Genomic DNA, 20501 nt, shown 5'->3' with positions numbered 1-20501 from the left:
TGAAGGGTCGGGGTGGGGTTTGGGGACGGCAGGAGGATGGGGGCCCAGAAATTCTCTAATGAAAATTACTTAATTTGCAAATTGGACGACGTGACGTTCGTTAGTGACCGTTCTTGAAACGATTCCTTGGCCATTGTGAAGGCGCTAGTGATGTTGACTGCACGGGCGCTGTGGAAAAACTCCGAGGTGGAAGGATGGGAAACTGTTGACCGAGGCACAAACAACGACCAGCACGAGCGTCAGCACTCAGAGTGACCAGCTGATTTCCCTTTGTGTGTGTGTGTGAGAGAGAGTGGTGGGTGAAAAAGCGGAGGGGGAGGGGGAGTATGATTTTGCCCACTTTGTATGTTAAGATTGTTTTTCTCTTACCGTTGCCAGCCGAACGCTCAAAAAAGGAAAACAAAAAAAGCACACAAGATGAAAATAAAATACGAAACATTGTTGCCCGGTTTTAGGTATTCCCGTGCGTTCGCGTCCGTTTTGCTTCGCATTTTCGCATTTGCCATTCGGCTACGTGAACATTGATTAGCCGACGCAAATAGTTACCCGCTCGTCTCAGACGAAAACCGGGGGGCGTAGACGTGCAAAACAAACAAAAAAAGCAAAACTAAAAGTAAAATAAAACGAAACTTAAATTAAATTATGAATCGCTTCATTCTGTCACGTCGCTCATCGCCCTTGCTCGGGATGGTGGTGAACTTTTTGTCGGTTTACTGCTTGGGTGAGGGAGGGCGATAAGATTTCACCGTCGTTAAGACAACCGCCATGGAAGTGGGGAGAGGGTGGAGAGTAGAAACATAAATAAAGGAAGACGCGTAATCAAGCGCTAAAGTAACTCGTACCCGAAGCAACGCAGCAACTGTTCAATGTGACGTCCTTCGAATCCTAAGCAAACGGTCCCAACACACCCAACACATTAAATGCTAAATGAACCGAGCAAATTGTGGCTGAAGAGTGCCATTAGACGTTGACCCCCCTCCCCGGAATAGCTGAGACAAGCATTTCGGGACGAGGGAAGGCAAAGGCCGTACCCGAATAGGCCGGTCATTAATGGACGTCGTTCCATCGACGGTTTTCCAATGGCGTCGCCTGTCCAAAGAAAGCGAAGGATTTTGCGTGTGGGTGGACCGCACAAGTGTCCCCCCTTTGCCCACCTCCCGACACCACAAGAACCAGCCGACTGGCCGGGTGGTATCGGGGTGCAACAAGTCACACCATTAACAGCGCTCATAATCATCATCACCCCTTCGCAAAAACCACCCCGCCATCGACAGGATGCCAGCACCTTCGAACGGACATTGCTCGATAATGTGGTGCTATGCCTGCAAGCCATCACTATCGATCGCCACTCGTTTCCAGCTGATGCAAATTCATAATTGTATGCTTACTGGCATCATTATTGGCCTGGCTGGTAACATTTCGCCGCACCGCCAGGACACACGATCGATATCACACCCAGCAAAGCGGGAACGATTTTTCGGACCCTTTGGTCCGGTTTGGAAGGAAAAAGTCCTTCAAAAGTCCCCATCCGTCGCAATCCGCACACCGGAACTGTGACCCGGAATATTGAACGTTATTACATTATTTTGGATCACCGGTCCAGTTTTGCACGGTGGCAACCGATACTGTTTACAGCCTGCTGGCAAAAAAAACCTGGCTGGATCCGTGTCTTCTACGGGCCACGGGATTATAGCCTTATCCTTTCGCTACCATCTGGTCCCGTAAGGTCGTAGGTGGACGATGCTTGAAGATTTCGGTCGGTGCTTCTTGTAATCTACAGACCGGTTGCTGTTGCTAGCTCGAGTCGCTTATCTGATTATTCCCGGCCACGAATCGAAGCTCGGTTCCCAAGGTGGACCGCCTTGTTAAAAATACACGACGAGCTGCTATTAAGGCAGCGCTCTGAAACCTCCCGAATAAGACATATCGGACAACAAGAGACAGACAAACACGACATACATCTGGCTCCCACCTTGGTATTGTGTATACCTTGGTAATCCACATAGAACAAGCACAGTGTGAAAGTATAACAATATAAATAAAAAGGGATTAGAGCAGTAATTCATGACATTTTCATAATTTCGATCGCAAAATATTAATTTAATATTATAGATACACTAATATGAAACGTAATTTAAGACCATTTTGACAGTGTGTCAATGTTTTCATTATTTTAGAACGAAAACTATCATGTATGCCCATACATTTTTGTGATCTTTTTGCAATTTATTATGCTTTTATCTTAAGTAATTAATAAATGTATTTTTTTTGTAATATTACATATTTATTTAACTATTTTATTAAAACCGATTAATTCCTCATCTTTTTTTGGAACAGATTTTTTAATACTTTGATTGTAGTTTGCCATCTTCCTACATATCTATTATCTTTATGGGTTAGTTTGATCGATTCTTTATTCTTAAGACACATGTTATCTACAAAAGTTGCTGAAACATTCTAAGTCAGGAATAGTGATATTTGATTTTTGAAAACGAGCTTCAAAATTAATTATTCTACAACGTGTTTGACAACGAACCACTCAAATGTAGATACATCTTTTATTTTCTGCATGCATTTGACAGTTAGACACATCTGTTGATAGAGCACCAGTCTAATAATGACGTATTTATCATGACAGAGCCCTCCCTAAGGGCTTTCGTGCCCAATGCATTGCATAACTCCAGGCGTCATACACACAAAACTGCGTACCGTGCTGCTAGTGTACTTCGAGTTTGCTAACAACATCTTTCAGCACAAACCACATCACATAACTACAGGCGCTTTGTTGCATGCCTTGCAACAAAGTGTTCTGAACGCGCCTAAAGCTATGCAATTTGCGAAACACGCTTACACGCTTACCTTCATCGAGCAAGCGCGCACGCCAGCTGGGGATGGGATATCAACGGAAACGATTCTCCATCCTTCCATTATGACTGGTCATTTTATTTTATTGCGTTTCGTTTCACCTTCATCATGGCGTCCAAAAGCGTGGAAGGCGAGAAGAAAAAAAACAATCTCAGCTAGGCTTTTAGCGTTTGCCGATAACTTCTGAGACGTTTTGATAGTAATGATCGCTCATGTATGTGCGCGTGTGTGAGTGCGGGACTGTTTTTGTGAGTGGGAAAAAAAAACTTCACCACGAGCAAAAACATACACCCTTGGCGCCAGCATGTGCTGTATGCTATACCGTCCTGCATCATCCTAACCAGGCGCTGGGTACTGCTGACATGGCACAGACTGTCGCAGCTTGCAGCTGTCTCACACTTTACGGCTGACTCGGATATCTTCTTCGTTTTTTTGGTCGGTGCTTTCGTTTTGTTTTACTTTACTTTTTCGCTATCGCCCACTCGTTCTGCCTTGTTGCACAGCGAACAGAGATGGGGCGCAACGAAATGCTGGGAAATGATATTCTTTGCAAATTTGCAGCTGACACAGCGAAAATGGCAACGGAACCCCATCACCCTAGCTTACCCTATACCTGCCCTATACGGAAGCTAAGCCTGTATAATGTGGTTCTCGCCACCCAAGGAAGGAAAAAAAAGCTCACACACTCACACAGCTGCACGCCCAAATACAGCTTTTGTCTGTGCGTGCTTGGTTAACGGGGAGGGTGGGAAGGGTGGCGTGATGCTACATTCCATCATCCCGGCATTGGTGCCAGCGAAATTGCCGAGGGAAATCAATCATGGAAAATACTCCCGAAAAATAAGAAGGGTGTGTGTTTGCTTGTTTTGTATTTTGTGTATTTTTTTTTTCTCTTCTGTTTGCTCTTTATTCTTTACTTTTACGTCCTTCTTACTGTTGTTTGTCGCTGTATCGCTTTGCATTGTGGAAGGACGCAAATAATGATAATAAAAAAACAAAACGGGCGTTACACTAAAAGAACAAGCGAAACAGAAAACAACGCCGTAGCCGAACTTTGGGAAGTTTAAGAATTTGGAATCCTTTTACTTTGGAGGCTCGTTTGCGGAAGGGGATGGACGATAGGGAAGCGGATGGCGGGGGTGAATGCGAGGGATGGAAGGGTCTCGCTTCTGATTGCCGGTTGATGAGTTTCATGAGGCCGGCCCCTAACCACCCTTCAACAAATAAAAACGATAAAAAAGTCTCCGACAGTGTGCCGCACGCACACGCAGCCAGGCAATTCCGAGCAAATGTCACCTTTCGGGCGACACGATGACGATGCTCTTTCCCGTGGGGCGAGGGAGGGGGGGATGGGGGGGGGCTGTACCCTCCGAATGAAATTTTCGAGAGCATCAATATGCTGATTTATTGTATTCAATATCGTACGCTTTGCAAACACAAGAAAAGCCTCATCGCCTTGAGGGGGTTGGTGGGGGGGGGGGAGGGGGGTGGGGTGGACGATTTCGCTTAATCCGGGTGTCGGTTTCGGTAGTGGTATGCTTGTTTTACGCCAATTCTACAAGCGCTCGGCAAAGTCTTCAATATCCTTTCAGTCGCTCCTCCAGCCCTTGGGTGAAAAAGACACACGAAAAAAACCCACACACTCGATCTTCTTGCTACTCGACTGCAGATGTGTAAGATTTGCGAATGCTTGCACTTCTGCCAGTGTTGTGCAAGATAGCTTTTATTTTTGACAGTGGACCGACCATTTATTCCCTGATGAGAATTGGATCTTAGCGTGTAAACGCCCAAGAACGCAACGCAAATACCTGTTACACAAAAGCGGGCAGGTTTCTGGGAACTGTTAGGAGAAAACTAATTTAACCCGCCTGTTCCAATGCCGGACGGCTAGAATCTCGGTGATGATATTGATTGCCAGCACTCACACACCCAGGATGCGAGACGCTTGTATATATTGCCGAGCCTAGTGTAAATACACATCAATAAGTCAGCCATCGGCTTCCGTGCTGGAAGCCATAAGGTAGGCAACCGGCGAGAAGTGGACCAGACCTTGATTAACTTCGCCCGAACCAGTTCGAAGACGCTGCCGCACGTGTGCGATCCGACCACTACAGCGAACGGCACGTACGGCGATTTAGCCCCTTTGGCAGTACCTCGCCCAGGATTGAATCACGGTACGCGCAACAGAAACATGTAGCGAAATCGAATAAGGATAAGTTACAGTTTTAATAAATCCTTGGCCCTCGCCTCCCCCAAAGGGCCCCCGCCGGACTGGACGGAGCACTGTGAGCAATTGCAGGCGATGGCTATCACGGGCTCGGGTTGAGTAATGAGATGGAAAATATATTCCGATAACAGGGCCACTTCTGACGGCTTCCAGTGGCAAATCGAACGAACCACGCGTGGACGGGGATGGGAAATTGAAATACTGTTACACCCCGGGCACTAGCGTTCCAAGAATCTCGTCCAATTGCTCTGGAATAGCTCTGCTGAGAAGTTTTGGTTTATTTTATCCACAATTACTCTTCTGGCGTGGGAAGTGTGTTCCGGGTGCGGTGGTGCGAAGTAATGGAAGAAGAAGCGATTGCTGCATGAATTAGCCCTCAACCGCAAGGTTAACCGTTTCAAACACTGTAGATGGTCGTACTCACGAGCAAGCACGTCTATATTCAGTGCTTCTAATCTAAGGTATCCTCTCGTTACACCGGGAACGTTCAGCATTTTGCAGGGTTTCGAAGGGAACTCCTACCACACACTGGTGCGCCTGCTTAGAATCTCGTGGTTCCATTCTTTCCAAACTTTCCAAACTGCTAGCACGAACCGCCGCTAGATGGCGCTGCAAACAACTTTGGCGTCCTGCTGGCGCGGCGCTTACGAACCGAATTGCAATATAATTACATTCGGTACACTCCCAGGAGCGGGCAATGCAAACGAGGGGGGAGGTAGGTGATGCCCAACGGTACCGTAATGAAACAATCTATAGTCCGCTGCTTCTTGTACGGCAAAATCTGCACTGCAAATGTCCGTTCGAGGGTTGGACACACTGCAACTAAACTATGCAATCATGAATCGCGTTCGTGCACACTGGCGCTACTCTTCCATTCTCTCGCTTTTCTCCCTCGTACAGCCTTTTCAAGCATTAATGGAGTTGGTTTGGAAAAACTGGTTTTGAGAGGGAGAAGAAAGTGGTACATAAAACAAACAAAAAAACTGTCGAAGAGAAAAATTCATTCTACGCGGCGAAAATGTATGCAAAAAACTTTAACAGACTCCTACCTCACGCTTCTTGCAACACCTTCTTGTTTCTGGTCCAGGACACGAGCATTTCTAAAAAGGGGTTGTTGGTTAGTGAAACTGGAGAATTTCGTTTCTGCGCTCGGGTGGGTGTGTGTGTGTGTTGTCTTACCCTGCCTCCATCGTTCTTTAATGGGTGCAGTTGAATTGCTTTCACCAGCTTCGCTCACTACATTTTCCTGAGCGCACTTTTGCGGAAGCGCAACCATTGAGTGATGGTGCTGCACATTGCTGAGATCCATTTCGTGTTTCCTATCTAGGACCTGTCGGGATGGGTCCTGTTTTTTGTTTTTTTTTTTGGTTTAATTTCCTTTGTTCCCATCTTTCCCAGCAACAGCTCTGTCTTAATGATACGGTAGACTCACATTCGTGCTGCGCTACCATCCAGTGACGCTTTCTTCCTGAATTGGATTTTCCATGCTTAATTTCATTGCTTCGTTCATCCCACTTCGGCACACAAAACTTTACCCACACCGCTTCGTGTACGGGGCCAGGCCAGGCGAATGAAAACCCGTGCCGGCCCGAACCCTCAGGCCATGTATTTTCAGTCCACCAGTGTATCGTTAGCGGCTAAATTTGAATTTTAAATTTCGATTCCATTTCGGTTTGCCGGGTCCGGGCCGGGATGTCCGCACGCTCGGGGCTATCGTGCACCTGCACGCTCGGCAACGCGATGCACGTGTAACCGGGCGATGATCGTTATCCCACTATGAAGCAACCGATGGTGACGAGCAAAAGTGATTAGGTTTTTGTTTTCAGCCGTTCCATTTTATTCGGCGTTTTGCAAAATATCCCTTCTAAGCAGCACAGTTTTGAAAAGACAACTTTATGGAAAGAGAGAAAGAGAGAAAAAAAGAGAAAGAGAGAGAAAGAGAAAGAGAGATAAAAAGTTCATTATGGCAGCTAAACTGCAATTTGCAATTGTTGATTGAGATGCGAATTGCATAACTTTAGGCAAAGCTACGTTATAAGTCATTCGGAATAAGTGCTGCGCCTGTGCTTATGCAATGTTTGTTTGCTTTGCTCCGTTTAAATAAGATCGGACTTAATACAACGTCAATTAATTAGCAAAAAAACACCAGTTTTACAAAAAATTTCACAAAGTTGTCATATATAAAAGAAAGTGAATAATTGCACTGTGAAGCAAAAAAAAATGGATTACCCCAACCGTGATCTAAGCTTACTTAAAATTCTTGCTCATACCACACCCAGCCCGAGAGCAGCTTCTTTCACTTATCGTACCGACTTTCGGTGCCTTTTAAAAGTCCGGCCAAAAAGGCAAAGTTTTCCCTGCCGACCTCGTCGATGACCGTATCGGCTCAGGCTGAAGTTGCGGTATACAGCTACAGCTAACCACGGTCGACCGGACCGGAGACCATCAGCAGCCCTCCTGCAACCCCGTCTCCAGTGACACCTAAATTGAAAGAAATGAACCGCACCGGACCTAACGAAGCACCAGCGCGGAGGTTACGTTGGGTGACAGCCCTGCAGCACGAGCAGGACACCGCAAGCATAAAACGAACACCCGAAAGCCCTTCAGCAGCAGCGCGCCGTCGCCTTCGGGGAGCGACAAAACAGCGCACAGGGTCGGAGAATGAATTAAATGTGCATAAAGCAAGTGGCTGGCAGCGTACGCACACATGCACGGGCGCAGGTTGGGACCTGCTGTGAGTCATACGCTCCCCCGATGACTCTCGAGATGGTGCCCGTTCCACCGGTGCCGGTGACGTATGCACGGACCAGCCGTAGACGAGCACCCGGGACCGGAAAATGGGTTTTGCGCTCACCACCACGTACGCGTGCGAAAGCATAAAAGAAGCCGGGGCTCTGATTGTGCGGGACCAAGTGTGTGGAAAGTTTTTGACTTTATATTAAATTATTATGATAATAGTGTTTGATTATGAAGCGTCGCTCACCGGGCCATCCCGTACCGTACGTCGGGTGGATGTGATACGCGCTACGGGTCCGCTAGGAAGACACCCTCGGGGCGGTGTGTCACTAGCGGTTGCTACCACGTCCGAGCGTGCGGTTTCGTGAGGCGTCCACCTTGAGGGATTTCACCAACCCCTGATGCTCTGATGCTGACCGAATCCATCCGAAAACTGGGCAAAACTTTGGCCCACCACCGGTTGGTTTTTGGGGCATTCGTGGCTTTCGGTCAAACCCGTACGCCCGCACGCAGTTGGCCACGGGAGAGTTCCCAGCATTAACAGCTTGCCGTGCACGGACGGTGCTTGCAGGGAAAATTTAAACTAGTTTTTCTGCTACCTGTCCACTTCGGCAACGAACGAGCATCGTTCCGATTTGGTTGTGTAAAAGGTTTGCTGCATGCTACAACAATATCGATTGTGTTGAGATGAGAGCATTAGCTGGGAGGAGAACCTTTTCGGACAGCTTCAATTAAAAACTCCAAACGCGATGTTCGGAAAGCACCCAAAAATTACAAGCATAACTTTAGGCGTTTACTGTAACGTATGCAATGCAATTGGAAAATAATGCTTATTATTATGTTATCAAACGCTTCGCAATAAAGAAGAAAAGAAAGAAAAATTTAGAAATAGAAGAAGAAGGAGAAAATAAAGAAATGCACTACACAATCTTTCTTCTCTGCAGTGAAAGCCTCGAAGTGATTATTTTTAACATAAATTCAGGCGTTTTCGGGACTACGAGCGATTTATTCTTCTTTTAAGTCGCCTAAATGTATGCAATGTAATATACAATAATATGTTTTTACCAATTACCAATTTACCAAACAGATAAGAAGCAGAATAAAAAGAAGAAGAAAAACAAGAAGAAGAATAAAATTGCATTACATAATCTATCTTGTATGTAATAAATGTTCCGTAATGATTATTTTAAGTATAACTCCAGGCTTTATTTTCACGACTAAACCAAAGAACGTATATATTCTCTCGTACAAATCGTCTGTATGTATAAATTTAAAAGCATCTTCATCATATTATTTCCAAATAATGGACGCTTTAGCAAAAATAGTAACAGAAGAAAACAAAACCCCACCATTCAATGGGTCATTAATCTTTCTTCTCGGTAGTGCTCGGTACGATTTTAACTCCGAACCGTCCGTAACCTGTACGGGTGTGGCAAAGCATTCACCCATAACGTGGATGAGCATCACCAAAAGACATTAGATGAAACGGGTTTCGTGATCTATCCCGCACCATCCACGGGTGCGCACGCCCCGTTTCGAATGCTTTTGAAAATCACTTCCGATCTTCATCATGCAAATCGGACACAGACAACGGTTTCGGTCTCTAGTGGTTCTTGCCGGTGTCTTTCCGGACGGTGACTGCGGGATACAATAGCATCACTAATGATATATACAACGCATTTCTCTCTTTTCCTTTCTACCCGCCAGGTAAGTGGACTGGAGCGTCCTGCACGTGTGGATGACTCTTCGCTGACGGGACGGAACGTTCGATTCTTCATCCTGCCGGGACCTAATGGAGAGGGTGAGGAGTATCTTTAAAAAAACATGCAGATTGCATTGGGAACGAGTAAAATGACGCTTAGAAGATCATTTATGTTTTGGGCGCTTTGCTCGATTTGCATCCATCCGTAACCATACGACAACGGCAGCAGTAGACACGATATTAACGATTCAAATGAAGTCTGTTTGTGAAACATTTTTGATCACTCCCTCTCGCTCTCTTTATTTCTTTCTTTTCCGTCTGAAAGTTCACCCGAAATAGAATTTGATTAATTTTTCACTCATCATGTCCCAGTAACGTTCGAGCAAACGGCACTGCCCCATTCCTACCAGCGAATGCGTTTGGCAGGTCGGTGAGCTAGTGTTCGTATGCGGGTCTCAACTTTGCGAGTGGTGAAAGTTGATGAAATTATTACACAAAACGAGAGCATTACACACGAAAAAACGCACCCCCCAGACCCTCCCTCCCCCCTCCCCGTGTTATCACAACACTGATCGGTTGGGGCAATGACTAATCAGCTCTATATGATTTGACAGCCGGAATGGCGGCAACCCGCATTACACCCAGGCAGGTGAAAATATGCACGATAAGGGAGCAAACAACAAGCAAACCCAGGCCAATTCACGCGCCTGTTCACATAAATTAGCTTTGTCATACATTTCGCCACCCTGCCGATTAGCTTTGTCATGCATTTCGGGTCCCTTCCCTTCATCCCCGTTCGTTTTCGCTGCTATTGGAATAGGCTTGTGAAGGAAATGCTTTTGATTCTGTGATACATTGCATGTTTACTGTGCTGGCACCAACACTTCGATGACAGCGTCATTACAACCGTTGCCGAGAACTATCTATACCGTAAAAATGCAATTATGTCGCGCGGTTTGCATACCTTTAGGCGTTTTGCGTTTATTTTGCAATATATTTGCTACTAAAACAGCCAATTTACGGTGCAAAATCGATCAAATACACTGCACACTCGCAGTAAAAAAATGGGGTGGGGGAGGGCCCGTTATGGTTGCGATAACGGCTTGTTTATTGATGCTAACAAGGCTCCCGTCGGTTGATGCTGGTTGATTGGGAAGTTCGTACAGCATGATGGTAGAGAAAAATGATTAAATGAATGAAGCGATGAAATCAATCACTTCCCGTCGACCCTCTTCCCCCCCCCCCCCCCCCCCCCCCCATCACGGATTGGTAGCGATATCTTCCGTGCCGTCAGGTTTTTTTTCCTCCCCCCCACGGGAAAAGTCGCAATCTCAGCGCTCGCTTCAAAACTTTTCCGTCCCGTTACTGGTGGCAGTTACCCAACCCCGCCCAGCCCCCCCAAAAAAACACCGTTTGCGATGACACGGCAGGCTAATTCCCGACGGTTGCCCGGATATTCCCGACCAGACTGCTGAAAGGCAAAACCTTTTGCCAAGCAGGTCGCGCCCCACGAGCAAGCAAAGAGAAGAAAAAAACCAACAACAACACGATGCGAAAGAATAACCACTCCCGCCAGCCGAATGGTCACATCATGAGGAAACATTAATTGAATAAATCTACCAAGTGCGGGCTTAGTTGCGCGAGATTGGTAAAGTTTTGTTCGCTGTACGCGAAACGGCGTACGAACAGGCAGAGAATAGCAACGAAAAAAAAAACGGCACCAGAGCTTCGTCACCCGGATCAGGTGCGTAAGTAGGGCGCCGTGCTGGGAAGAGGGTGAGGGAATAGTGGTGATGGGGTGCGGGGTGGTAACTGTGCAAGAACTTTCTTAAATCCTCACCCGCGGTGCCCGGGTTAAGCTGCGATCCCATCAGCTTCTTTCGATCCACACCTTCCTGCGTTCGGCTCTGCCGCTTCTTTTACTCCGCGGTCCAGCGGATCTTTCCACCTTTCGGTAGGAGGAAAAGTCCTGTACGCGTGCCGGGGTTATTTTTTGCCTCCCTCCACTGGTGCCTTCCGTTTGCCGCTATCCGGTTTGTGTTGATGCTATTTTGTTCCTGCTCTTTCTATGAATTCTTACATATGCCAGCCACAACGGCCGAAGCACTGAGCAAAGTCACCAACGCTGGAAAATGCTACCCTCCGCAAGACGGGAAAGCTGGTGGACGAGCACAGTGAAGATTGACAGAATCCAATTATTTTGCCTCTTTGCTAGAGAGAAATGACATTATGCTTGCAACAAAAAAAAACCGGGCAAAGAAGTAAGTAGCAGTGACGGTGTGCTTTACTACACACCGGTAAGTAAGTTTGCCGTAGTTCGTGTTCGTGTTCGCGTAAGACAGAATGAGCCGACACTAGGCAGAGATAGCGAGGAGAATAAATTGCAAGAAGAGTCTCAGTCGCGCGACCATCTCTTCACTCAAATCACCTTCCCGCTTCGCGCTACACGTGTACGCGTCACCTCATGATCATAATGATAATAAAAATAATAATGTAATCAGCTTACACATGCCTAGACACACACACACACACATGCATACACGGCTCACAATGCACCCATTACCCGAATGGGAAGGCCCGTGTACGTCGACATGGCTGTAAAATATGGCACCGTCGAGACACCCGAGCCCATCGCCCATCGAAGCTGAAAATGTAAAAATCCTAGCACCAAACACATCATGCTGTTGCGCGGAGCTACAGCAGAGACGCCGCACAAAATGGTACGCGGAATGTTACTTGTCATGCAGGCAGGCCATTTTTCTCCGGACGGTACGGGTTACTTTTGGTGTTCTTTCCCACCCAAAACAACAACCACTGGGAAGACTGCAAAACACAGCACAACAAGGAAATGCCGTGAGCGGGAACGACGAAGCATCAATAACCCCCCCCACACACACACACACACACGCGAGCGCCATCTGGTGTGCAACATCGCATAAATTATTCATTACCATTTGGCCGGTTTTGCTGGTTTCCGCCGCCACAAAACACGTCAAACCGTCCGGAAGTCGTTGTCTTGCGCGATAGTCTTGCGGTCGATGGCCTTGTTTGGGGTGTGTGTGACGGGGAGGGGTATGGGAGGGAGGGGGTATTCTTCCTTTACCACCCACCGACCAACAATGATAAGGAACGCAACTAACATTTTCTTTATTTCTCGCCGACTCTTCCGGACCCAACGCTGGGGATGCTCGATCACCAGGTTCCGTGCACATTCCGGCAACCTCATCCGGGTAATGATAACGGATTCGGGGGAGGCTCCTGCTGAGAAGGTGATATTTTTCACCTTCTCCGCGCTGTCACGCTGCTACTGGGCGAACTCCGGGCTAGGAGTTCCAATGTCTGCAAAGATACATGCAGCAGTTGTTACATTAAAAGTTACTAATGGAAAGCACCACATCCGGCGTATATCTTCCACCGAGGCGCTCCGGGTGCTTTCGGAGGTTGGAAGGAATATAGCCAGCTGTCACTTCGAAAGATTACAACGATCTGCTCAGCGAGCAGTCTGCCTCGTCTGCCAGCATTAATGCTCTGTCATTAACTCCTTATTTTACTAGCTCTTGTTAACCCCGCCGGAGTACGGTAATGAGCAGCTCAGTGAGCTGTGCGCTAACGCTCAATTCACTATCGAAATCACTCCAAAACCGCTTCGTGGTTCAGTCGATTGACTCGCGCGCAAAAAACAAACCAAACCCCAACCCCAACCAGCGCAGTGGATTAAGCAAGCTACTCAATTATGCTGCTGAAGTAATCTTTACTGAAGCGCAACCAACACGGTGAAATACGAAAAAAAAACAAGCATTTCCATCTCAAACACCGCTCTCGATAGCACGAGTGGAAAGACACCACGTTTAAGTACAGCAAGGGCACCATTGGGGGAAAAAAGCCGCCCATGAAATGGTCGACATTGCTGCCGTAACACGAGCACCCGATCGGGGCAGATAATAATCATATTAAGCTGCTGCAAAAGAGAACACTGAGAGGGAGACACACACACACACACACACAAATACAAAAGGAAATCCCCAACGCACCGGAAACGAAATACAATACTACCCCATCGCACGTCACGGGGTCGATTGGAATATGGGAATTGGAACGTGCAACCCGACCTGGGCTCTCCCGGGTTTTGTGACCGTCCTGCTGAACCATGATCTTAACCTACCGGGGTCGTAACGGTCGTAACGTTTTTCGTTTTCTTTCCTTTTTTTTTACTCTCCATCCCGGCAAGAAAGCCGCTTTCTCACACGACACCGACGCGAACGCACCGAAAGGGCCCTTCCGGGTTGTGTTCCCACTTGTGCTCCATTTAGCCGTTCCTTATCGGGCCCGACGCACCACGGGTACACCATCGCCATCGGAACGATGTGTGTATGCGTTTCAATTTGTCCGAATTGCCCCGTAATCCGGGCGAGTGTAAGGACCAACGGCATCCAGCGCTGCTGACACTGGCTTTGGGAAAATGCATGTGAAATCCCGGGGTCGTAAATGGACGGCCTGATAAGTCACGTCGGGCTGCTAACCATCGGTATGGCCCACTGGAGGGCTTACCTCATCGGAAACCGGAACCAAGTGCGTTGGATTTTCGTTCCCCTTCCATCTACTTCTGAAGAGAAAAAATTGAAGGAACAAGGTGAATAGTCCCGATGGATAGTTCTTAGATTTAAACCACACCGATGACTATTTGCCACTAGGATCCAAACGAAAGACACGGTTTCTACAAAACTCTCGACAACATCATTTTGTCACACCGGTTGCATAGTTTTAGGAGATACAACATTTGCCAAAGCATTAGACAGCGCACAACAAGTACACTAATATTTAGTTGCATACATTTAGGCGTTCACTAATTCATTTTGACATTTGGAGGTTTCGTATAGAATAAAGTGGTGCAATATTATTATTTTATTTGTTCTTGCATAAAAAACTGAAGATAATGTTTTGATTGCTCATTAAGCGTTAATTTTTAAAAATTTAATTAGATATCCTTTTTAATTTTTTTATTTTCCATTTGTTATTACCCCAATGTTCTCCTCATTAAATGTTAATAATTTTCTTAAAATTCCACAAATATCGTACCTTATTCTTTAATCCAAAATGCTAAATCCTTCACAATCCAATAATCAAGAACGATAACACCATAATTATTTGTCAAATTCCGCCACTGTCGGAAAATGTATACCCCTGCATGTATGCAACCATCAGCACTACTACGTGGTGAACGTTGTCTTATGTGTGGAAATTGTTTAAATTGTTTTTTTAACCATTTTGTTTGTCTCTTTTGTGCACATTTTCACAATCCTTTGAGTCTCACTTGAGGGAAAGTTATACCCCTGGCCGTATGCAACACAGTGTACAAATCGCCCAAAGTAATGCAATCGGCACGACAAAATGTTGTTTACATGATAGTTACAAATGCCGTTCGAGATTTTTTATCGTCTCGGCGACATTTCAATTTATACGTAAGTGTGTTTGTGTGTGTGTTTTTTTTTCTTTCTTTGAATTATTTCAAACAAATTCCTTCCCTTTCCCGCTACCACAAACCTACCTGCTCTGTCAAAAACGTTTAGTTCGAATTTGTTTCATTTTAAGCCGCTCGGACACGATCACAAATGAACAGTAGGCGATGGGCGCGGTGCGGATGGGTGGAAAATTAATTGCGAAACATTGTTCATAATACTTCGCTGCCGATGTGCCCTGCCACCGGGTCCCGTGGCCATCTTTCCATTCTCTCTCTCTACTTTCCCACCCCTTCGCGTTCACACGGTGTATCCGAAACAATTGGTCTTTGTCGGTGCAAATTGCACCGGATCGAAACCAACACATGGATGTGAGGGGGGGGGGGGGGGGAACAGGGTGGGGAGGGTGTGAAAGAAACTGTGCAGAAGCGTCTACCTCTGCTCTGGGCGCGTTGTCCTTGGAAGCAGAAAGGCGCTGTGCACCGTACTCGACGAAGTGCTAACGAACACGAACGTACGGAGCGTAAACTTTAACACAATAGTAATTACTTTTATGTATGCTCTTCCCTAGAGCTGCCTGCACCGCCATGCAAGGCCACTTTGCTTTCTTCGTTCGGACACGCGTGCTGTTTTTTTTTCTTCTCATCGCTACCTTCACTATCGCTAGTGACATTCTATTCTTCCCGATCCTCGGTTCCGGCTCGTGTGTGTGTGTGTTTATGTGGGTGTGTGTGCAAACGTGGTCCCGGTCTGCTCGGGAATGCCGAGAATGCATAAAAATTCCATTCAACACTACACCACCACCACAGTCTGACGGCTAGACTGGCGATTGAATCGACGAGCCAATGCGAAGCAAAGGAAGGAAGCGACAATCGCGAACCGTGTGTGCTGCCATGCTAGACGTAGACCGAGCGCAACGAAGTGAGGACATGTGCTATTTGCTTTATTTTTGCTGTTGTTTGTTTCACATAAACAGAAAAATGACATGAAAAAGGATGCGCAAGAAACACAACACTAGCGAGCTGCATGCTGCTGGTCTGAGCAGCGCGACACAGAAGAGAGAGAGAGAGAAAAAAAACCAACCATCCATAATGGACATTACTGTTTTTCAACGAATTTTGTCCTTCTTCCTTGTCGCTTCACAGCTCAAACCCCCACCACAGAACTACCATCCCTTTTTGCGTGGTGCATCTGCATTTCCGGCCTGTCTGCATTTCCGGCTGCTCACCATTTGTTTCGGTGTGCGCGTGTGTGTGTGGGCATGTGGTCGTATGATACGGTCCGTTAGGTTAGGTGACGACCGTACGTGAAGCTTCCCTGCCCGTTGCCCAAAGCTTTTTTTTCTGTTGTCCTTTTGTTTTGCCCTTCACAACCCTTTTTTTTGCCGCGCCGATAGTGTGCGTTGCTGCCTGCCATCAGGTGGCAAATGTGGTGGATGCAACGAGAGCCGCATTAATCTTTCTCATCTGGCCGGTGAGTTTGCTTTGGCTGGACTGGTTCGGTTACCGTTCACTTTCGCGCGAAACCGTTATGGCAGTAGTTGTTTTATGGCTGCGGTGGATGCTGTATTTTTTTTTGGTTTCATTTCATATTTTTTGTTTTGTTAATAGAAAAACGTACGTTTGAAAAGTGCGCAATTAGTTCGTTGTTTGTTTTTGTTTCTTCAATATTGTAAACCTTAATCACTAAATGAACAACTAAGCTGATTACCTGTTTATTTTTGATTCAATATTACCTACTTTACAATTCCTTTTAAGAATTAAAGCGGTGTGGATTGCATACTTTACGGCGCTGGGAGGGAAAAGACTCCCGAAAAGTGGTTCAAATTTAGAAAATAGCCTGACGTTTTTTATGCCGCTCCACCCAACCCCGGTGCTGAAATCATAAGCAATTAAATTAAACAAAATGAGCCCCTAAAGCTATGCAATCCGCACGCCAAAATTGGCTCCTTTTAACGCTTTCTCAACGGGCGCACCGCGCCATCATTGCATCCTTTTTGTGCTTTCCCTCCCCCCCGAGACGACTGCCGGCAAAAATGTCCGCAAAATTCAATAACACCTCATACAACAATGACTTCGCACGAAACACTGCGCAGCGTGAGTAGCCGGGACAGTTCTTATCTATCGCTCACCGGGCAGTGCTTTTAATTTAAAAGCCTGCCCATGCCTGCCACACCCCACGGCACGGGGGCTGTTTATCCGGGCTTTTGTTTGTCCATAAAATTTTACGCCACAGAAGAGATGCGAAGCGAATTTCAATACTAGCCAAGCCGTGCGACGACGGGCGGAGGGTAAAGGGGCAAAAGCATATCATCTGTGGGCCGGTCGGTACGGTGACTTAAGAGACGGTACCCGATGTCTGGTTGATGACAAAATGGAGGCTTTTGAAACGATCGAAAACAAGCCTTCCATCCGCCGAGCTCGCTCGGAATCATTTTAATTATCACTCAATGTGTGTGTGTGTGTGTGTGTGTGTGAGCGTTGTTGGACATGATATTGAATGTGGGAGCGAGGTGATGCTAAATAGACAGGGTGGACTCGCCAGCTCGCAGCGGTACGTCTATAATTAACTTCTCCACTTACCGCGGCGTCGACTCCATCGGGTGTCCGAGAAATGGGTCCCCAAAAACGTAGTCACGTTTAATGGAATCTTTCTTGGCGGCAGTCAGTCCCATCACGAGTCTCAGGTGACTGATAGCTGATAAGGCAACCAAGGCACAGGTACCGGCACCGTAGCAGATACGGCGCTCATTTCACGATGGTAAAAGCGTACCGGCGGCCGGCGCACGGTGTCGCCACGGTGGCGAAATGTCGGTAATTTTCTCGCCTCAAGCCTCGCTGATGAAGCCTCATCAAAACCGTACCGCATCACGGCCGGGACGGTACGTTCGGGTGCGGTTTGCGGTAGGTGTAAAAGATAGCGCAACGGAAACAAAAGAGCATCCGCAAACAACCCACCGGAACGTTTCCGTCAACCTACCTTCCGGCGGCTGTTGACTTTTCCTTCCACTTTTTACTTTTTACCACCACCAGAAAGCTCATCGAGCGGACAGTGTTGCCAGCAGCAGCAAAACATCCCACTCGCGTCACATGCACAAATGACAAGGTGTGCCCGGGGCAAACGGGCAGGTTTGAGACCGGCGTTTTAATTTTGTCTGCACAAAAACTTGCGAGATGTGTTGCGGATAGAAGATGGCGGGTGCGGCGCAATTGTTCCGCAAAGAATGCTCGAACTTTAACATCAACCGACTGATGAGCATGAGACTCCGCACTCAGCACGGTCGGAAGTCAACCGATGAGTGATTCGTCCAAATATTACCAAAAAAGCAACACTAAAATGATAGATGGAGCAGATAGGCACACGTTCACAGTCACAAATCATCAATCGAATTTTGCCTGCCTGGGCTATGCGTTAGAGTCATCAGTGAGCGTTGCCGCACTGTTCCGCATTAATTCGAATATCATTTTAACGAAATTTTGCAATTCAATCGAACCACGCTAACGTAGGTTTTTTGTCCAAACCCCTGCTCTGAAAGACATTAACTCTGCAGCGAACGTGTATCCTCAAGCATGACGAATCGAAAACTCGGTGTTACAAACTGAAAGATACGCCACATCATGCTTCATGATTAAAAGTCGGGCAACGCATTTTAAGCAGTAGATTTGGTACAACTTCCTGTCGGAAGTCGCGATGATGTGCTATTGCTAAATTTGACAAAAGCGATTCTTCAGATATTGCTGAGAATGTCTGTAGATCTCATCGTTTGATGGTTTGTTCGGTTGTTCCAGGAGTGTTTAGGTATTGATGTACATTTTCTGAGCTGTTAGACATTCGACGAAGATCTCAGAATTTCTAGAATCACCAGTTCATTCGTTTTTAAGATTAGTAGGCCGTAAACCATAAAAATAATGTTTTGAAGTACAGTTCGACTAGCTTCAGGCGGCATATAAAGCCTTCAAAATTACTCAACTCAATTAGCATTGAAGGACATCATACATCAACCCTTAACTTGGACATCTTCAGAAGTATCTTACACGCAATAGTAGTTTTCGTCAACTTAAACGCACCAACCAGTAGTTGCTTTTCACGAGTGCTGCTCCCACACGCATCATAAATCATTCAAGTTTTATTCGGCACACTATTGAACGGGTTCTAGAAAGCTGCTCTGAACACCTTGTACAGCTCGGCGTACGCGGAGAAATCGCGCGCGTACGTGAATTGTTCGAATAGCTTCTTGGTTTCCTCCAGCGCCTGGCGTGATTCCGCATCTTCCGCACCGAGCGTTGCTTCCAGCTGGGTCAGGTCGTTCGCCAACCGCATCAGGTAGGCATCATTGCGCTGTTTCGTTTGATTCTCCAACAATGCATCCAGTACGGCACGGAACGCTTCAACACGCTGTGCTGCAACTGGCAGCGTGTTGGGCAGATGCACCATCCTGTTGAGGGCTTCCACAGACCACTGGCTCTTCAGCGCACCGTACAACTCTTTCTCGATGTGCGCATAGTATTCGGGATAGTCCTGGGCGAACATAAGTACCTCGTTGAAGTTGCCCGCTAGCAGCTGGGCCTGCCAGCGTTGCAACACCTTGCTCTGGAATTGGTCCGGATCGGATGCTGAACGATCCTTCAGCTCTTTTACATCGCTTGCGAATAAGATGGCTGGGTAGCGTTCATCCTGCTGGTTGGATTTTAACAGCTCCGACAGCTGCTTGTACACCTCCACCCGTTCGTCGGCGGACGGTAGTAGCCGGGCAAACTTCAACATCCGGGCCACCATCCGACTGTTGCCACCGTGGTACCGGTAGCTTTCCTGCAGCATGTCCGACAGCGAAGAGTTCACCAGCATCGAGTGGAGCATCAGCGCACGCTGCATGTGATCCGACTCCATGCTCGTCTGCATCAGCTCACGCTGCAGCTGCGCACCATACTTCCACGCGTCCTCCAGCAAACTCTTCTGCTCGTTCACCATCTCCACCAGGCTGGGCATGTCGTTCCGGAGCGACTCCTTCAGCAAGCTCACCCGCGTACCAACGTCGGCGGCGTATTTCGGCAGCTTTTCGTAAATTTCTGCCACCTTCGCGTTGCGCTCATCGTGCGCTTGTTTGCAGCGTTGTTTCAGCTCCAGATAGGCTTTCTCATGCTCCGGCACCACGCACGCGGCCCGTCCCTTTGCGCCCTCGCACTGCTTGTCGTACCAGCTGTCTGTGGCGGCAATTAGATCGTTATAGTGCTTACCACAGGCGTCCAGCGGTTCCGTCGCTTCCGGCATTCCACTCGGCAAGGCCGTTACGATGCTCAACTTCACGGCACACAACACAAAGCTTACGATCAGTGGAGTCATTGTCAACTGTGCGATACATCCAGAAACGGTTCATGTGCAGGATTTATACGTCCCGAAGGTCTCGATTTTCCATATTGAAACAGTTTTAGTGTCGAGAGTTATAAATGATTTGTTTAGGAATAAATATTGGTGAATGTCAGCCGTGGTGTTGAACAAAACAAAAACAGACCTCGAG

General features: G+C 47.1%; 2 protein-coding genes across 2 annotated transcripts in view; one reads left to right on the top strand and one right to left on the bottom strand.

Annotated features, from left to right (window-relative positions):
* Positions 1-20501, top strand: part of LOC128307370 (alpha-2 adrenergic receptor) — a 114052-nt gene that overhangs the window by 74162 nt on the left and 19389 nt on the right. The gene's annotated exons all lie outside the window — the stretch shown is intronic.
* On the bottom strand, positions 19070-20330 carry LOC128307375 (uncharacterized). Its single transcript, XM_053045177.1, has one exon. The coding sequence runs from the start codon at positions 20324-20326 to the stop codon at positions 19139-19141; it is 1188 nt and encodes a 395-aa protein (XP_052901137.1). The 5' UTR covers positions 20327-20330; the 3' UTR covers positions 19070-19138.

This window comes from Anopheles moucheti, chromosome X (genome assembly GCF_943734755.1).
Source record: "Anopheles moucheti chromosome X, idAnoMoucSN_F20_07, whole genome shotgun sequence".
NCBI classification, from domain to species: domain Eukaryota; kingdom Metazoa; phylum Arthropoda; class Insecta; order Diptera; family Culicidae; genus Anopheles; species Anopheles moucheti.
Note: the sequence above shows the minus strand (reverse complement) of the source record. Positions and strands in the feature narration are given on the sequence as shown.